The sequence below is a fragment of the Protopterus annectens genome, chromosome 5.part1 (genome assembly GCF_019279795.1).
Source record: "Protopterus annectens isolate FY-2018-M chromosome 5.part1, PAN1.0, whole genome shotgun sequence".
NCBI classification, from domain to species: domain Eukaryota; kingdom Metazoa; phylum Chordata; order Ceratodontiformes; family Protopteridae; genus Protopterus; species Protopterus annectens.
In genome coordinates this window covers 739,156,024-739,176,254 of record NC_056736.1, presented here as the reverse complement: position 1 = coordinate 739,176,254, position 20,231 = coordinate 739,156,024, and the positions used below count along the sequence as shown (strand labels likewise).

General features: G+C 40.5%; 1 protein-coding gene across 1 annotated transcript in view; it reads left to right on the top strand.

Annotated features, from left to right (window-relative positions):
* NBEA (neurobeachin) overlaps positions 1 to 20,231 on the top strand; it is a 4,581,458-nt gene that overhangs the window by 1,239,123 nt on the left and 3,322,104 nt on the right. Inside the window, exon 16 of the mRNA XM_044072852.1 lies at positions 15,603 to 15,771. Within this exon, the coding sequence (XP_043928787.1) occupies positions 15,603 to 15,771 (169 nt within the window). The remainder of the gene's footprint in view (positions 1 to 15,602; positions 15,772 to 20,231) is intronic.

Genomic DNA, 20,231 nt, shown 5'->3' with positions numbered 1-20,231 from the left:
TGACTTCAGGGAATTCAGGTTTTCCACACCTGGATGATTTTACTAGCCCAGAGATTAGGCATCACCATCAATCTCCGCAAGTCATCTTTGGCCCCAGTTAAGACATTAGACTTTACTGGGGCTTGGTTATACATCATCTAGACAAAAGTCTTCATTACTCCAAACAGAATACACAGCCTGAAGCTGGATATTCTTGTCTTTCTTCAAACTCTGTCTCCAACAGCAGCAGTAGTAGTACTATGGGCGTTGGGGTCTATGGTGGCCACATTCAACCTTCTACCTTTTGCACATCTTCACATGCGGATACCTCAGTGGACTCTTGCCATACAATGATCCCTGCTAGATATAACAGTGTCTCACCCTTTTCGAATCTCCTGAGTGTGCAGGACCTCTCTTCGGTGGTAGATTCTTTCCCTTGACCTAGTCCGGGGATGTCCTTTTCTCCCTTCATTTCCCAAGGGCACAGTGAGCATGGACACCTCCCAGCTGGGTTGGGGGGGGGGCATTGCTTGGGAAGTACAGTCCAAGGCACATGGTCCCCATCCAAGACCATTTTGCCTATCAACATCCTGGAGATGAGGGTGGTGCTCCTCACGTTGCAGGCTCTCCATGCCCATCTTTCTTTAGGGATGATTGCTGTCCAGACAGACATGTCGGTGGTCTGGTACATCAACAAATGGGGAACCAGGTCTTTACCCCCCCTTTGTCGCAAAGTCATAAGAGTGTGGGATAGATTCCTGTCCCAGAGACTTCCTATACTCTGGAACAAGCTAACCATCTATGTCAGGCAAAGTTCTTCATTAGCACTCTTCAGAAAAAATCTTGATGAGTGTATGGGAAATAGGAAATACACCCCGGGATCACTACTGTGTCTCTGCTCGACAGTGGCACAGGAAAATAACTTTCTTGGGTGGCATAAGCTATGGAACCTTGCTGGCTAGGCTTACATAGGCCCTTGGGCCGATAGCCTAGTACCTACCTATGAACCATCCGGTTTCTGGTGGCAACGCACATTCTGGGATGGCCCAACATTTTTGCAGACAGGCTTAGCAGTTCTATCCTGATGCCTTACGAGTGGTCTCTGAATCCTTCAGTAGTGAAACAAATCCTTCACAAGTGGGGTCAGTCTTGCTGCAATCTTTTCACATCTCCTTCCAATGCGAAATGCAGTGAGTTCTTTGCTCTGAATCCCCCTCAGGGAGAAGCCCCCAGAGACACTCTGACTCATGCATGGCCTCCCGGTCTTCTGTCCTCCTCTACTCTTGATACCAAAGTTTTTTCAGAAAGCCCTTAGGCTAGAGAGCTTTGTGATCCTCATTGCCCCATTCTGACCTCTCCATGTCTGGTTTCCCTCTCTCTGGTCTCATCTGGTGGCTCCACCGTGGATGCTGGATCCAGTTCCGGATATCATTTCTTACCCATCAGGGACTCCCCATCCAAACCTGGACAATCTAAAACTCACTGCTTGGTTGCTCCAATTCCCATGATTATCAAGACTCCCGTTTATCTTCCCCCGTGAAAAGAATTGTGGTGGCGGCACGTCTTCCACCAGGAAGGTATACTATAGAAAATGCAAATGTTTTTTCTATATGGGCTTTGCAGCATGCATTGGATGCCTTTACTGATCTAGTTTCTGCGGTGTTAGAATTCTTATTGGGGATTTTTCAACAAGGTGCCAGTTCCTCTACAGTCAAAGTTCAACTGGCTGCAATTTCCAATTTTCATGTAGGGGGACAATAGGGCTTTCTTAGCTTCCTCTAAGCTTTGCAAGACCTTCCTTAAAGGTACATTTCTTTTGAGGCCCCCGGTGAAGGGTCCTACGCCTCCGTGGGATCTTAGATTAGTGCTTCAGGCTTTAGTTTTGCCCCCCCTTTGAACATGCAGCTTTGGTGTATTTGCAATTTCTGTCATGGAAGACTGCATTCTTAGTTGCCATTACTTCTGCCAGGAGAGTGTTGGAACTGCAAGCATTATTGATCAAGGTCCCTTATATGATTTTTCATAAGGACAGAGTGTCTTTGCATACTAACCATCTTTTCTTCCCAAGGCAGGTTCAGAGGCCAACATTTACCCAGATGGATCAATCTCTCGGTATTCTTCCCAAATTTTCAAAACAAGGGAGAATATAAATTGCATTTGTTGGATGTACATAGACATTTGCATTTCTATTTGTACAGGACAAAAGCTTTTCGTAAATCTGACCAACCTTTTGTTTCTTATTCCAAAGCCTTTTTAGGGAAACCAGTATCCAAAGTTACTGTTGCCCGTTGAATTTCCCAATGTATTATCTGGGCGTATTCTATCAGGAGGATTTTCCCGCCAAGTCAGGTAAAAGCACATTCTACCAGGTCTATGGCCACTTCAGCAGCTTTTTTGCCCAGAGTTTCACTGGGTGATATTTGCTCTGCAGCTACATGGGCCTCATCTCATACCTTCGTCTCACATTATAAATTGGACATCATATCCAGGAGCAGGGCATCCTTTGGCTCTGCCATGCTCCGGAATATCCTTCCATGAGGGCCTCCCAGGAGTATAGTAGCTGGGGACTCTGTCCCACAGGTTGAAGAGCAAGTGAAGACAACTACTTCAGATAAAGAAGTTATGTATTCACCATAATGTTCCATCTGAGTAGTTCATTTGTTTTCAACCACCACCCCCCTCCTTCCCCCGGCCTTCTTGACTGAACTGTTGTGGACTGTGTATGTATATATATATATATATATATATATATATGTATATATATATATATATATATATATATATGTATATATATATATATATATATATATATATATATATATATATATGTATATATATATATATATATATATATATATATATGTATGTATATATATATATATATATATGTATGTATATATATATATATGTATGTATATATATATATATATATATATATGTATATATATATATATATATATGTATGTATATATATATATATATATATGTATGTATATATATATATATATATATATATATATATATATGTATGTATATATATATATATGTATGTATATATATATATATATATATGTATGTATATATATATATATATATATATATATGTATATATATATATATATGTATATATATATATAAAGTTGGACACCCTCGGGATGTCCTTTGTCCTGCTCTTTGCTCAGAAATCTCTTTTGTGGTAGTAACAAGGTCCTGTTCGGGTTGGGTGTGAGTACTGGATTGGGCAGCAAACTCGATCTGAAGAGAGGGAGGAGACGAGGGCATTGTGGGTAAGAGGAGGAGCTTTGAGCTCGGGTCAGATGCTGGATATGTGGCCATGTCTGATCTGATACGGATCCATAACCCACAGGTTGAAGACAAATGAAGAACAACTACTCCGATGGAATGTTATGGTGAGTACATAAATTCTTTTGTAAATTGTGTATCATGACGTTGCCTTAGCAGGTATATGTTGGCAGTGGTTTCACGTTGCCTGTCTACATACTGGTAGATACATTTCTGGTAATGTTACTGTTTTCATTATTCTGAGATTGTCCAGCATCATAGATGCTTATTGATAAGGAATGTATGTATACTTATTACAGTTGTGCCTAATATGCTATTTTTAGTTAAATAGCAGTAGCATTTTTCAACTGTAGTCCAGCAGCTTTACATCGTCATTTCTTGATCTCACCGGTGAATATTTTTACTTTATCTATAATTTTAACTCTGGCCTTAACTGATATCACATTGGTTACTATAATGGGGATATTAACCACTAAAGGGATTTGGTTATTTTATTTATTATGTTTTGCTAATAAGGAGAGTGAGTTGGATGAAAAACATTTTCAGCCACACCTTGGGCTGCTTGGCAAGTAGAAAAACAACTTTTTGTGAATAACTTCACATAGGTAACATGCAGAAAAATAAATTAGAATAACAGCAAATAAAAAGAAAGCAATTTAAACAGCTTTTATAGCATGCATAGTGACTACTGAGAAAAATGCTTACATAAAATATTTACAAGAAAAAGATCGAGTTTCACTGTGGGTTTGAACAACAAAAAAGTATTTTTTTGGAAATTGTAGTGAACCTGTAATATGGGGTACCGTTATTAGTAATTACTTCACAATCTATGGTTTGTTTAGCCGTTAACGTTAAAGCAGTTGCATTTGCATTGATTATGGAGAATGGAATACATCAGAAAATTGATATTTCAGAATTCCAACCCGAAGGTGGAGACCATGTGGTTGACTTTCCGGAATGTTGAATATTTACTAGGACAGGAAGACTCTTTTTGCAGAGATTGCAGCACAGTAGGTATCTGGGGAATTTGCTGTCATACCAATTGTAGTACAGTGTCTGAGTTGGTATAAGTAATTAGCATGGGTGTGGGGGAGTGCGAGGAGTTTGCTGCCCCTTTGCAAAAAAAAATAAAAATTTGTGTTTGTTGTTATCAACATTTCAGAATGTCGACCATATGGTCTTTGACTTTTTTTTAATGTCTGTATTCTAAACTGTCAATCTACTGATATAAATCCGATTTCAATTTTGTGCCAAAATGTTAGTCTGTCTTATCTCTCTGGTAGAGTGATTCAAATAGAGGGAGCAAGTTTGGGAATTAATTTTCATTTAAGCCAGTTCCAGTTCTGCGTAGTAAGAGGCTATTATGGCTCCTAAGTAAGTATTCATTTAAGTGGGATTGTAGTTCTGTGCTGGAGTTGTGATGGACAGTATAAATCCTGAAAGAGCTTGAAGACTGAAATGTTTGATGGGTGGAAAGCGTTCTGTTTCATGGAGTGCGTTAGTTTTTTGAATGACATTGCACTGGTGCTCACTCCAGTGTGCGGGATACGTGAATCATAGGATTCTGTTTTCTGAAGTATCAAGGAATTTTGGACAGCACTTTAGGCAAGAACAGTAAGTCTATGTTGAAATCAGAGAGTGAATACATTAAGGGCAGTCTCTGTTTTTGCATTAAAAGCTAGAAGGTTGGAAATTGTATGTGCTAGTTTTGGCTGCTGAAGTACCTTTAGATGAAAGACTTGTTAATGAAAATACTTAGCATTGCTGGGTGACTATGAGGAGTGCTGTACCATGTGTGTTGTGTATGATTAACTGAGTGGCTGGTGAACTAGTTTTGGTTAACATAATATTTCACTCTTTAATGTTAATTTATAATTTGTTTCGAGATGACCAATTCTGCAGACTTAAAAAGTCAGACTGGAGTGAGGATTGAAGAATTTGGGAGCTGTTTTGACAGCAAGTTATGATTATGGGCCACATTCCAAAACACTTGCTCTTCGTGTAAGTGACCTACTTCAGTGTAAGGGCCTATCTATAACAAGGCTTACACCAGAGGCCAGATTCCAAAAGACCTGCTTTCAGCCTGCCCTCAATGTAAATGGCCACTTACAGTGAGAGCAAGTCTTTTGGAATTGGGCTGTTTGTCATTTGCGTACAATATGAGATTAGTTTGTGGAAGATCTGTGGGAACATGACTTTTGGAAAGAGAGAGAGAAAAGAGGAGGGGTCAGAGCACAGATGCTTGTATTACATCTTTAGTGAGAGTGCCTGTAGTGGACGTGTGGACCTGATGTAATGTTAAAAGTTCTGTTGTATAGGTAACTTTCAAACCAGGAGCAGACATTTTCAGATAAATCATAAGTGGAAAGTTTCTTGGATTGTGTTTAATGTTATCAAAAGCTTTTGTAAAGTCCAGGAAAATAACTCTTAATAGAAGACCTTTTTTCCATGTTTATAAGGATGTTGTATACTAAGTAATGGATAGCCAAGACAGAACTGTAATTAGCTGTGAAACTATGCCACTTGCTTGTAAGGATGTTGTATTTTTTTAGTATGTTCTATAATTTGATATAATTTTCCAGAATTTTTACATTAAGGCAGATGTTAAGAGATCAGGCTATAATCACTAGGTGAACAGGGGAGAGTGATTTTAGCAGCTGACACTTGAGTGACGGTAGTTGGACCTAGGGACATGGTCAGAGAGAGGATGAAAATTAATGCTAAGGGTTTACAAGCCTATTATAGGAAATATGGGTGAAACAATGAGAAAATGCATTGTGTGTGAGATTGTTCCAAGAGTTTTTTTTTTAACATCTTTATTAAATGACAGTTACAACAGTGACATAGGTACATGTACATTAATAGAAAAGAAACCACCCATAGTGACATTTTGCATTTTCATACAATATACATTTTTGACAGTTGTCCTTTACTTCAACATTACATAAATTGCTCAGTCCTGCCTTCTCTTAATCCTCACTCCTCCTCCTGAACATTATTCTACAAGTACTGTTCTCGCAGATTTCATTCATTTCTATGTAATTTGCTCTGAACTCTGCTTGGGGTATAAAAATAACTGCAAACGCTTCCAAGCAAAAATCCTAATCCTTTTGGACTTCAATACATGGAAGCCGTGCCAACATCCTCCCACTGTTCTTTTTCATTGTTTTTGCAGTTTCTCTCCCCAGTCTTTTCTAACTTCCTCTGGTCCTTATTAGTCACTGTGCAGAATTGTATATGCCCTACCAATTATCCTGGTTTAGCAGCAGCTTCTGTTCTTGATTCAGCTTGAAACGCGATCAGAGCTAGTCTTTCATTTAGCATTGCACTATCCTTTTCTCTTTCCCTGTACTGATATTAATCCCTGGTAGGGAAAGTAGCCTGTTACCTGCAGTCCAAACATCTGCTTGGTCTTATCTCGTCCTGTTATCTTTCCCTGACTAGGTATTAGTTTCTGATATCTTCTTGGTTCCTTTGCCAAATCTTTCTAGTAAATTCAAGCCTCCTCTTGTTTTTTGTGTCCCTACTTAGTCATCTCTTTTTGTTCCAAGAATTCTTTGACTATTTTTGATTGATCGTTTTAAAGTAATTTTTTTGTATTATGTGAAAAGGGGGTGCCTGGGTTGTTTGCTGGATGGATGACTATGGAGTTGGGAGAACCTGATAGCGCTGAGGAGGAGATGGGATAACATTTGTTGGATTTGGTTGAGAAGATGGGCAGCTTGTTTGTGATATCTAGAAAACATTACAGAGGAACTCTGTTTAATTGATACATAGTTTTTTTTTTTTTTTTTTGGTAACCTGTTTGTGCTTGTTGTAGGTTTCTAACATGAATAATTGTATCCTCATTGCTCCTTAACCTGGTGTTCCTCCTATGCTCTATGTAATTAATGTGGTGTTTTGTGTCCTGAATGTTGAGTTCTGTTTTCCATACATTTTCTCTGTCAACTGTCATTTTTCTGAGAGTTGGGGTGATCTGCGGAGAGTGGCAGGTTTTGGATTTGGGGATGATCCAGGGGAAGTGTTAGTTTTTGGTTTTAATGATTTTCAGAGGAAACAATTTGTCTTGAATGGGACACAGAATATTGTAGAAGGTGAAGATGGTGGAGTTGGGAGTAATGGGACCAGTTGTTGAGTTGGAGCACCTGAGTTCAAGTACTGGAATTTTGGTGGAGTAGTCTAGACTACGGTGATGCAACAGTTAGTGGTGTCGCCTCACAGCAAGATGTTCTCCAGTTCGATCCTCGGCTGGGGTGCCTGCTGTGTGGAGTCTGCATGTCCTCCCTGTGGTCATGTGGGTTTCCTCCAGGTGCTCCGGTTTCCTCCCACATCCCAAAGACATGCTGTAGGTGGATTGGACGCACTAAATTGGCCCTAGGCGTGAGTGCGTGCATGTGTGTGCCTTCCATGGAAAGTTGGATGCAAATCGACACTGTAAAACTCCTCTGCCAATCATGAGAGGACAGGTGATCCGCTGTGGCAACCCCTAACTAGGAAAAGCTGAAAGAAGAAGTCTAGGCTGAATAATGTTTGGTGGGAGTTTGAAACACTAGTGGGATGGTAAACCACAGTGGTCACTTAGTGATGGAGAAGAGAGTTTGAAGTTCTTTTTTTGCAGGACTTCTGGTTATGATAAGATCAAGATTACTGTATTTGTCTGAGTTATTGATTGATCTAGCTCCTGCATTAACAAGTTGACAAGAAAGAAGGCAATAGTTAAGTGAGTTTTTGTTTGCAGCAGTGTTGTTAAAGTTGAAATCCCGGAGAATGATTAGTGATTTTTTTTTTACTTCCAGGGTGTTGAAAAAAGGTATACTGAATGATAAGGCAGTAAAGATTGTGGTGAAGTTATTAACTGATATTTGCATGATCAAATAGTTGAGGGTGGTCTTGTTGGTTGGGTGGTTGTTGGCTATTATAGATAAGTTGACAGATTTGTGAACTAACTTAATGATTCCTCTGTCCCTTGTAGATGTTGGGTCCGCAATTGTTTGAAGTAATGGCAGGAGTTTGAGATTGGTGCTGTTTTTGTTAAGCCAAAAATCAGTTACTCTCATAATCTTGGGATTGTGTTGGGTAAGACAGAGTTCAAGGTGGACCATTTATTGTCAATCCTTTAAATGTCTAGGTGAGTGATGTAGAATGTTTGAGAAGTTAGTGGTTTTAATGTTAATTGTGGTGGGACCTGGGCATAGCCCAGTATCTTTACATAATGCTTGTGTAGTGGAGGCGGACACTAGTTAGGTGTAGTAGAGCAGAACAAGATATTTCTAGATAAAGATTTTAAGAATGCAAGAGGGTTTGGAGTATAGATGGTGGTTGTGTAGAAGAGGAAGAAGTGTCAGGTTTGTTGTCCGCAATATTGGTATGTCTACTGAGTGGTATGTATTATGAAAGTTACATGTAATAGTGGGTTAGGTAGGATATAGTGTTACCATGGTTTGGTATAGGAGTTATTGTAGAAGGGAAAGAGTTGATCCAATAGTGAGGGGCCTGGGAACCTGTGTCAGTAGTGAATTGTCCTTTGCTTGCCACATAGTCACTATTGTAAAGAAGTCCTTCCTCCATTGCATAGCTTGTATTTAAAGGTATAGCATTCAGGTCCAGGGATGTAATCATTCCACTGTACTTGTCTGTCATCAGGCTGATCATTACATATAATGATCCATTTGGTATGTGCCTATCTAAATGCATGTCACAACTGGAACAAACTCAGTGCTTTCTGACTAAAACAATCAAAGTCTGAATCACAAAAACTGTGCAGACCATCTCAAAGCCCTATCCCCTCTTCTTGATATCCTAGAGCTGTTAAGAAGTAACCTGTGCCTCACATACAGAGCATTAGCAGATTATCCTGTGAGATCTATTGCACATCTCATAAGTCCAGTAGTAGCATGAATACCCGTTCCAGTGACCTCTGTCTCTATTGTAATATAAACTAAACATGTTGAAGTGGATAGGTATGTATCAGAGAATACCTCTTATATAGGGGCCATCTTCCATTCCATGTAAAGCAAAGTATTTCTCTTATTCTACTCAGATGTAATTTGGGTGAATGGATGTGAAACTGCAAATTCATTCCCAGTTTAGCACCCATATCCCTCATGGATAGGGGCAAGCAAATGTCTTAACATATCCTTGTTCTGCCCATGTCTGTGTTATTCATATGCAAAATATAAGGGCTAAAAACTGCCATGGAAATATAAGGCTAGGCTTCTTAAGATCCTCGCAGATCAGTAGCTTAGTAAGTACCTGTGAACCTATAAGAAAGATGAAAGAGGTTAAGTCAGTAGATGAGCTGTGTAGGAGAGAGAAAGGGGAGAGTAGATTATTGAGATTGTATTGTTCCAGTTGAGATATTTGGCTGTTATGAGAGATGTTGTTATGTTGCCCTATCTCGCCTTCATTCTTACTTGAGTTTGGAGCCGATTCTCTGCTCTGACTCAGCCGAATACACAGCTGGAAGTCTCAGACTTGGCTTGTGGCAAGGTAGGTATCCCATGATGCAGTGGTGCAACTCTCCAGATCTCGTTTGTCGCTTTAGGAGGTTGGATGTGCTCTTCTTGGCCGTGGCTAAGTTTTTTTTTGTCTTTTGCAGTTTATTAGCTTAACCTAGTTAGGATTTATACATTACTTAGTTTACTGCGTGCTGTGAATCTTTAGCTTTAGTGTGTAGCTTAGTTTATCTCTTTTTTTTCCGCTGTGTATTTTTTTGCTTGGCCATCATTTTTTTTTTCGCAGGCCTGTACTTGTATCCCGCAGTTGTTTTCTTTAGTGGTGCTTTATTAAAATAGCTATAGTGTTGTGTGTTGGATTTTCTAGTCTCTTAGTTAGCTGGTTAGTTCATTAGCTTGTTTAAATTAGAGAGCTAATTGCCTGTTTTAGTTAGAGGGCTAGTAGTGTTAGTGTTGGTGTATTCTATCCCCCACTATACCTGTCTGTCATTCAAATTAGAGGTCCTAGTGCTCGTTTTAGTCCAAGCAAAGCTAGTTCTAATTATATTTCTTGGATGTGCTGTGTTTGTTAAATTAGCGTGTGTTTATATCTAGAAGTGGTGTGAGTTTATTTCTTGTTCATAATTCTTATAGGACCTTTTATTCTTTCAAGCATGTCTAAAGACACTAGGGGAGAAAGAACAAGCCTTCAGGCTTTAAAAAATGTCAAAAATGTACCCGGAAAATGTCCATTACAGATGCAAACTTCTTCGGTTCCAAGCCTACCCCTTGGTGCGTCGGCTCAGGTGAGCTCGGCTCCTACATCAGCCTCGGAGCCAGTCTCTCTTGGACTGGGGGTGTCCTCTGTCTCCTCAGAGACAGAGATATCCTCAGACCCAGTGGGATCTGCTTTTGAGCTGAGTGTGCTGTCACCCTTTATAGCTCTATACAGGGATACTGGCATTCGTTCCCCCCAAGGCACCAGCTACTGTCTCGGCATCACCCCTTCCACAGGACAGTAGAGATTCAGAGCCTCAGAAAATCCCATTGGGTGAACCTCTCTTCTGAGGCCTCCCCAAAATACCCTTCTGAGGAGCCCCTTCGAAAGAAGACATGCAAGAGAAAGCATATAGACTCCCCTGATGAGTCCATCAACTCAGACGCTGACCTCGAGGAGTCAGAAGGGTCCCCAAGGTCGTCCTCTGAAGTTCTCATTTGCAGATATCCTGGAGATCCTAAAGCAGAGAGATGGCTGTAAACCATCAACCCTTCTGATGAGGAATTGGTGTACCTGAAGGCCTTTGGATCTCATCCTTCAGTCTTCTGGGTGTCTCCACCTTTTGATGAGCTAATGGACTTAGTCAGTCGAAAGGCATGGGAGTCACCTGATACTATGGAACCAGTCCCTCGGAGGCCAAACAAGTTTTGTCAGCCCCCACTAGAAAAGATGTTCTTACAAAAGGTGTGCCTGTAGATTCTATGGTGGTGGCAGCAGCAGCCACCAAGAAGTAACTTTCTGAGACATCCTCATCTGTTCATCCTCGGAACAAAGATTCTCGAATGATGGACAGAAGCGGGAAGTGTGTCTTTTCATCAGCGACTTTTACACTTCAATTGCTGAACTACCTCACACACTTTGCAAGGCTACAAAGAGATCTAAAAGAGCTAGGAGATTCTCTACAAGGTTCATTGGCTATGGGGGTGACAGAGAAAGTCTTCTCCCAGCTGTCCACCTTAAATTGGACCGTCAACTCCTCCATGAGACTGATATCTTATGCAGCGGATGCAGCTAGTAGGGCAGGGGGTTCAGGAGTTTCCTTGGAGACACTCGTGGATGCACTTGTTTAATTTTGCGGAACCGTTTAAGTCTACCTTTACTAACGCCCCTTTTGATGGTTCCTCACTTTTTGGACCCAAAGTTAGACACACTCACCAGACTGAGCGAGCAGGAAGGGAAAACTCTCTTTCTGCCATTGGAGTACATTTTTCAGTACCTTCAAGACATTACCCTAAAGGTCAGAAGAGTGGAAAAATGTGGTTCAAAAGATCCCATGGAACTTTCCAAGACGCACGAGGTGAATCCTTCCCCAGGTGCATAAGGGGAGGCAACAATGGTAGACATCTTCCTAGAAGCGGGGTGGGGGGTCCGCAAAACTAGGGGTGACTGTGATTCCTTTCGCGGACATCCCTATCAGCACTCCTGAATGGAGGCCCACCTGCTCTACTCTGGAGGCAGTTGGGGGACGTTCATCTTTCTACCCAGAAGCCTGGCAAAGTATCACAAAAGACAAGTGGGTCCAAAGCATAATATCCAGAGGAAATTCCATTCCCTTTTGTCATCCTGTCCCACAGATCAGAACAATCCCAGATGTTCCACCCAATCTAAGGGAGCAAGTATCTGTAGAAGTCCAAAAGTTGCTGAACAAAAGTCATCCAAAAAGTCCCTGACCAAACAAGATTCAGAACTTACTCAAGATTCTTTTTGGTGCCAAAAAGAACCGGAGACTGGAGACCCATGTTGGATCTCAGCAAGTTGAATGAATCTGTCAAAAAGTCAAAGTTCCGAATGGTGACACTGCAGTCAATACTTCTCTTCTTAGGAAAGATGATTGGATGTGCTCATTAGACCTACAAGATGCTTACTACTACATAAAATGGACAGAGCATCAAGGAGTCACTTGCGCTTCTGCCTGGGAGCCAATCATCATCAGTTCCGAGCTCTGCCCTTTGGTCTCACTACAGCCCCCAGAGTGTTCACCAAATGCATGGCAGTAGTAACGGCTCACTTGAGACGTCTTGGATTCCAAGTGTTTCCGTATCTGAACAACTGGCTCCTAACTGCCACCACCAAGCATCTACTCCAACAGGCCAGGGATGTGACATTGGAAATCTCTGCTCAGTTAGGCATAACAGTCGATTTACAAAAATCTGCCTTGTTGCCCTGTCAACATATTACCTTCATAGGCGCAAGTTTAGACACTGTTTCTATGATGGCACATCTTCCAGCCAACAGAATTTCCAGCCCTCTGACAGCAAATACTTCATCTTCTTCCAAAGGACAAGGTAAAGGCAGTGGTAGTTCTGAAACTTCTAGGGAGAATGGCTTCAACCATAACTCTAGTTCCTCCCGCTAGGATGCATATGAGGATACTTCAATGGCTCCTTTTTTTCCAGTGGTAGCTTCAAGAACTTCCTATGTTCCATCTGATCAGAATAACGGAGTCATGCAAAAAGGATCTATGGTAGTGGATTCAGTTCAACAATGTGATTATTGGGAGACCCTTTATTCCACAACAACCTGTTGCTACAGTGACCACAGACACTTCCCAGATATGCTGGGGGGGTATTATCTGGGAAGGGCAGTCCAAGGTATATGACAAAACTACGAGCCCACTTGCATATCAGTGTTCTAGAGATGAGAGCAGTACTTCTTGCGTTGCAAGCACTCCATGACTCTCTTCCACTAGGGATGATTGCAATACAGTTAGACAATATGTTTCTGGTTTGGTACATAAACAAACCAGGAGGAACCAGATCATACCCACTTTGTCGAGAGGCTCTGAGAGTTTGGCAGTGGGCAATTTCTTCCCAATGCTTTCTAGTCTTTCCCATCCTGGGGAAATCCAACGTGATAGTGGACAAAACTTAGGGCGATATTAATGCCTCACGAGTGGTCTCTGAACCAGAACATAATGGAAGATATTTTCCAGAAATGGGGCCAGCCTTGCTGTGATCCTTTTGCCACTCCCATGAATGCCAAGTGCAGCAGCTTCTTTGCCCTAATTCTCCCTCTGGGGGAGACACAGAGAGATGCACTTGTACATGAATGGCCCTCAGAACTTCTTTATGCATTTCCCCATTTCTTCTCTTACCCAAAGTCATCCAGAAAGCAAAATTGGGAAGCAGGCTGATTCTCATTGCCCCATATTGGCCTGGGCAGATTTGGTTCCCCTTCCTGTGGCCTCATCTACAGGAGAAGCTGTGGGTTCTGGACCCAGTTCCAGACCTTCTGACACATGCCAGGAACACTTTATTATTCTCTCCACACCCTCAACTTGACCGTATGGCTGCTCCACCTCCCAATTTAGTCAAGCTTCAAAACTTCACTCCAGCAGTCAAACATATTGATGTCCTCTCATAAAGTTTCTGCTATAAAACTATATACTAGCAAGTGGAAAAGATTTTCTCACTGAGCACAAACTAGAAACATTGACCCTTTTTTTCTGTGCCATTTCAGTCCATTTTAGAATTTCTTGCAGAACTCTTCCAGCAAGGCTCGGCTGCAGCAACTATGAGTTCAGCTGGCTGCAATTTCGAATTTCCACATTGGTGACCATTCTCCTAACTTAATATCACCCAGGTTGTGTAAAGCATTTTTAAAAGACACTTCCTTATCGAGACCTCCTTTTAAAGAACCACTTTCTCCTTGGGTTTTAAATGTTGTCCTATCTCATCTAACATTGCCACCATTCGAGCCTTCTTCATCTTGTGACCTCATATTTCTTTCCTGGAAGACCATCTTTCTAGTAGCTGTAACAGCTGCCAAAAGAATGAGTTGCAAGCACCATCAATCAGACATCCTTATCTAATCTTTCATAAGGATAGGGTATCGCTACTAACTAATCCAGGGTTCCTATCGCGTGATCGAAAATTGTAAACTGCGAACGCATATTGTGCAAACCTGATTGGTCGAAATGTTGCATGCATAACACTGAAATCGCCGTAGGGAATATTTTCCCTTTACTTCAATGCAGTGTGATCTCGGAGGAGGAGGGGGGTGCATGGGGGTCTTGCCCCCCTGCCTACAGCATTTAGTTAAGTCTAGTTTGTTTTTATTTGTTTTTTTTATTAGATTTTCGAAATTTCAAACATCGCTCATATGGTGTCAACCATATGGTGTTCGATGTTTGAAATTTTCAAAAATATAATATAGACCCCTAATCCGTCCTTTATACTTAAGGTTTGCTCTCAATCCAACATCAATCAATCCATTGAGCTCCCGGTGTTTTCCCCAATCATAGCAACAAGGCAGAATATAAACTTCACCAAATGGGCAAGCATAGACGGCTCTGATTCTGTTTGCATAGAACTAAAGGTCTCAAGAAATCTGATCAATTATTCTTCTCCTTCTCTGAGGCAAAAAGGGTATGCCAGTATCTAAAGTCCCCCTTTCAAATTGGCTTTCAAGTTGTATCACCTTTATCTACACTTCCAATAATAGAAAGTTACCATTTAGAATTAGGGGTCACTCAACCAGAGCATTAGCTACATCCTCTGCTTTTCAGGCCAGAATGTCTGTGTACAGTATTTGTGCTGCAGCTACATGGGCCAGTCCTCATATGTTTATCACTCATTACAAAGTGCATTTTGCCTCCAGGGACAGGGCCTCCTTTGGTTCCACTGTGCTCAAAGGTGTACTCCCGTTAGCCACCCGGAAATAGGTGCTAGGGACACTGTCCCACCCAAGTAAGAATGAATAGCGAGATGGACAACAAACATGGAACATTATGGTGAGTACATAACTTCTTTCTTTTGTTTGATGCTAGTTTTAGTGTTTGTGGAATAATGGTGGAATACTTGAGTGTCAGATTGTAGTAATAACCAAGAAGTTGTAACAACAGTTTTGACTTTCTTCCTGGATATCAGTGCTGAATCTTGCACACTGGCCCTTCATTGGCCATTGGGTGTCTATTTTATGCCAGTCACTAACATGCATTATTAAAGCACTGGCCCTTCAGTGGCCATTGGGTATCTGTTTTATGCCAGCCACTAACATGCATAATTAAAATTTATGCTTGTTCTCGCTGTTACAGTGCAAGACTCTTGGTGCTGAATATAATACCAGCAGGTCGTATGTTATGATGTTACTGTCTTTTTATGTCTTAGGTCCAGCTTTCACTGTACACGTACTTGTCAGCAGAGTTCATTGGCACTGCCACAATTTACAATACCATTCGTAGAGTGGGAACTGTATTGCAGCTAATGCACACACTTAAATACTACTACTGGGTAGTTAATCCTGCGGACACCAGCGGCATTGCCCCCAAAGGTCTAGGTAAGAGATCACCTTCCAAGAATGCATTTGAAGTTCTACAACTGTCTCATTTTCAGTGCTGTTATCAATAAAAGACTTAATGTTAAAAACTGTTAACATTCAAATTCATCCATGATTAAATGGTTATTTTAAACTACAGTAATAAATGTCCTTAATAGTGACAGTCAACATGGCATCTTCAGTGCCGTGGTATGAAGGAGTGTAATATGCTTTTACAGAGAAAGAATAACTGATGTTCTTTATTTTGTATCAGCTTATCAAAGACTAGCTGTGTGTGTGATTAAAAAAAATGCTCAGGAACTTTTCTTGTTTTCTGAAATGGAAATATCTGCCTTTGACTTGCAATGCTTCTCTGATGATGTGAGGTATTGCCAGCTATGCCATGAGAAGTAAGGCATTATTGTGTAACATATGCCAGCATAGTTGGCTGGAGGTTTGTAAAGAATTATGTCATTTGTATATCAAACTGATTTGTATAGGTTTTAAAACCGCACAACGCACCTCCTAGTAGGATTAAGAAACTGTGCAAACCAAATGTAAATATGCTGAATAAAATCCAGTACGGAGTCTGAAACACAGCCAGTCTTTATCAAAATAAAAAACAAGTAGGTTAGCGCTTTCACGAGTAAAATCTCCGCTTTATCAGACCTTAATACAGCATTTTTTCTAAGTGTGTCTTATGTAAAACTTTTAAAACTGCAAGAACCAATGACAGTAAGTAAAACACATTACATCATTCAATTACTTAACTTCTTAAAAGGGCCATTGTAAACTACTACTTCTTAAAAGGGTAACGCCATCCCAAAAAAAGGGAAAAAATATGTATCTCATACTACAGCAATAAGAACCAAATGTATACATAAAAATAATCTGTATAAAACATTAGTGTATATGTGGCTACCCATGTAAAAATGTGTTTGTGATATAAATATGTGAATTTTGAAACATTGATATACACACATTTTTATTTAAATAATGGTCTGGCTTTTAAAATGGGTTTGAGTGGCAAATGTCCATTCATACCCATTTTGCCATCTGCCCTAGGTCTAATAATCCATTTTATTTCTTGAGCTTCTGTGTAATTAGACAGATCTCTCTTGCGTTCACTGTTCTTCATCTTTTCTATGACCATAAAACTAAACTGATGCTCAGAAGAGCTGTTAGCTGTGTGTTTGACAGGTGCATTGTTCACATTGTGCGTGGTAATACTGTAAAGATGTTATCTAATGTGATCTTTCAGTCTTCTATTGGCCTTTCCAACAAAGAAGACTTGGCAAACTTTGTACTGAGCTAAAATACTATATTAATGCTGTTACAATCCGCATGCACATAAAATTTAAACTGCTTAAGTAGTAACTGGGTGGATGAAATGTCCACTCATATTAATATATGAACAGTAACTACAAGCTTTACAAGGCTTTGTACAAAATTCACTAACACCAATCGTATTAATTTTCTGGTCATAATTTGTATTACCACATAACATTCTCTGAATATTTTTCTTATTCTTGTATCTAAAATTTGGCTGCATACCTACTATGTTGCTAATCCTACTATCTGTTGTAAGAATCTGCCAGTGTCTACTGATAATTTCTCTAATATATTGTCATTGCTGTAATAAATGGAGTACTTCAAATGCTGTTTCTCTGATTTAGTGGACTTTATATTTGGTAACGCATCCCTGTTGCTAGAGTAAAAGGGATGAAACTTGTCCATCATGTTTTACATCTTCCAAAATAGGACTGATGTATGATTGTTTATAACCTCTGGATATAAATCTATGACTGAGCCCCTTTAATTAGTCCTCAAATCTTTTAACTGTGGCATTAAGCCTAGATGCTCGAATGGATTGCCCTCTCGCTACATTGGGAAACACATGAGGGGGTGCATACTTATTGCATGTGCAAGGCTTCCTAAAAATTCCAGCGGTGACATTATCCATGTCATCCTTATTAAATGACATCCAAAAAAATCTATCCTGTATGGATTGTGTTTTATGTCAAGCTTCAAAAATACATCAATATTTTGAATATACCCACAAAACTGTTGGAAAACATCAGCATCTCCAATCCATACAAAAAAGATGTCCACAAACGACGGTAGAATAGAATGAACTTAATATACAACTTGTTTAATATATGTTTGATTTCCCAAGCTGCCATAAATATGTTGGTGTAGCTATTGGCAGACCCAGTGGCCATAGCTATGCCACCAAACTCTGAAGGCAACATCTCCCATTAAACACAAACATATTATTAAATACCACAGACATGAAGGTGGTAACTTCTAAATCATCTTCTTGATAGTCCATGTGTGTAACAAGATATTCCCTCAGAGCCATAATACCCTGCTCATTGTGAATTTTAGTGAATAGTGAGCACACATCCATTGTCACAAACTGAATACTATTAGCCTTATTACATGTGGAAGTAAACTCATAGAGATCTGACAAAAAACTTCTGGTGTCATCAAGAATGTTCTTGTTCACAGATGCACTAGGATGTAAATGCTTCTCCAATATGGTAGAAAAAGGTTCAGTTAACCAACCCTCTCCAGACAGTATGAGTCTTAAAGGGGGGTTGCATAGGATACTTATGGATTTTTGGAATGCCCTGTATGCACTTAGAAAAAATGTTGTATTAAGGTTTGATGAAACAGGGATTTTACTTGTGAAAGCACTAACCTACTTGTTTTAATAAAGACTGGCTGTGTTTCAAACTCTGTACTGGATTTTATTCAGCATATTTATGATTTGTACGGGTCCTTGTGTTGAAAATGTATCTGCAAAGCTGCTTGTGTTAAAAATGTGGGTCCTGCTGGATAGAAGGAAATACACCTGTATGTCAGATTGTATTGTAACTGTTGAAATGAATATATTGTAACAGATATTGGAAAAGAAGAGGTCAATCTCAGTCCAGGTAACTTTGAAAAATAGTCTGAAATTAAGTTACCTGGCTTAGGCCATAAAGATTGTATCTTACAGTTCTGACTGCCGCCAAAGATGAAATGTCATTGAAAACCAGGACTAGGAATCATACTGTGTTGTCCTCAGGGTTGAACTAATTGCTACCGTGGAAGGGTGGAAGTTTTGAAATGGTTTTATAACTTTCAGATGCTATAACACAGCTTAGAAAAGCTCTGTGTGGGTTTTAGGACATACAGGTGCTAGATTCTGGTTCCTTTTCTAGGAAAGGGGATAGTGTTAGAACCAGAGTCAGATGACCAGATGTATGTGATGTCATTCTGTAATCCAGCACTGAAGTGATGTTTTAATACTAGATGAGACAGAAGCCTCAGGACAGTCTGTTTTTGAAACCTCATAAAGAAGGAAGACCACTCACCCACTTCATTTTGCCTTGTTTTAGTAAGTAACCAAGGTGTGATGATGTGAGGTGTTGTCAGCTATGCCAGGAAAAGCAGGGCAGTGGGTGTTTTTTTAAATGGGACTCCACTGAAATGACTGAGGTTCAAAACAGGTATTATGAACTCTTACAAATGGACACCCTTTCACCTTCTGCCATTCCACCAGTCTTACCAGCCTTTTTAGATGCATTCTGTGCAGCCTGTAAAAATCCTGAATCCCACCCCCCAGCCCCTAGAAGACCTGGCAGGTTTTATAAGGTCCCAGAAGGGGCCAAATTTATGTTCAAATGCCCTGTTGCAGACCCTGGCACTATTTCAGTCTCTGCAGACAAGCCCTCCAGATTACTACCTTCCACCTGTGTCCTTCCCACTGATAAGGACAATAAGACTGGAACACATTGGCAAAATGGTATACACTTCTGCCACTTTGGCCTTTAGGGCTGTTGAATACCAGATGCACATGTCTGTGTGCCCTGGCCCTTTTCACTCAGGTTTCTAAACTTTTTGTTGATCTTCCAGACCTTTCCACTAAGACATAGTTCATCAGAAAGCATTCTGTTCATACTCCTCATTCTAGGAACAAAAAGAGCTTCAGGAAGCAGCAGCCTCCTTCTAGGTCTGCTCAGACTCCATCTCAGAAACCTCAGTTTCAGGACAGGGCAGGTAGGCTGACTACCTGCCTTCTCCACCCCTTCCAGATTATATCCCCCTATTCCACAGACTTTCACTCTCTTACTGTCTGGCAAAGCATTACCTCAGAGAAGTGTATCTTATCAATTGTAAAAAAGGGTTATTTCATGACTTGGATCATTCCTTCCTTCTTAAGAAACATCTCACAGCCACTGGAGGACAATTTCCCCTTTTCCAAACAGTTTTGGACAGCCTCCTCTCCAACCTGTCCCTCTGTCAGAGAAGGGAAAAGGCCTTTAATCCAGACTTTTTCTAGTGCCAAGGAAAGAAGGCTCATGGAGACCCATCCTGGACCTTTCCCAACTCAACGTCTTTCTACAAGTACCCACTTTTCACATGCTTATGCGCCAGACTCTTTTTCCCCTGGTAGTACCTCAGGCATTTCTGGCCACTTTGGACATCAAAGA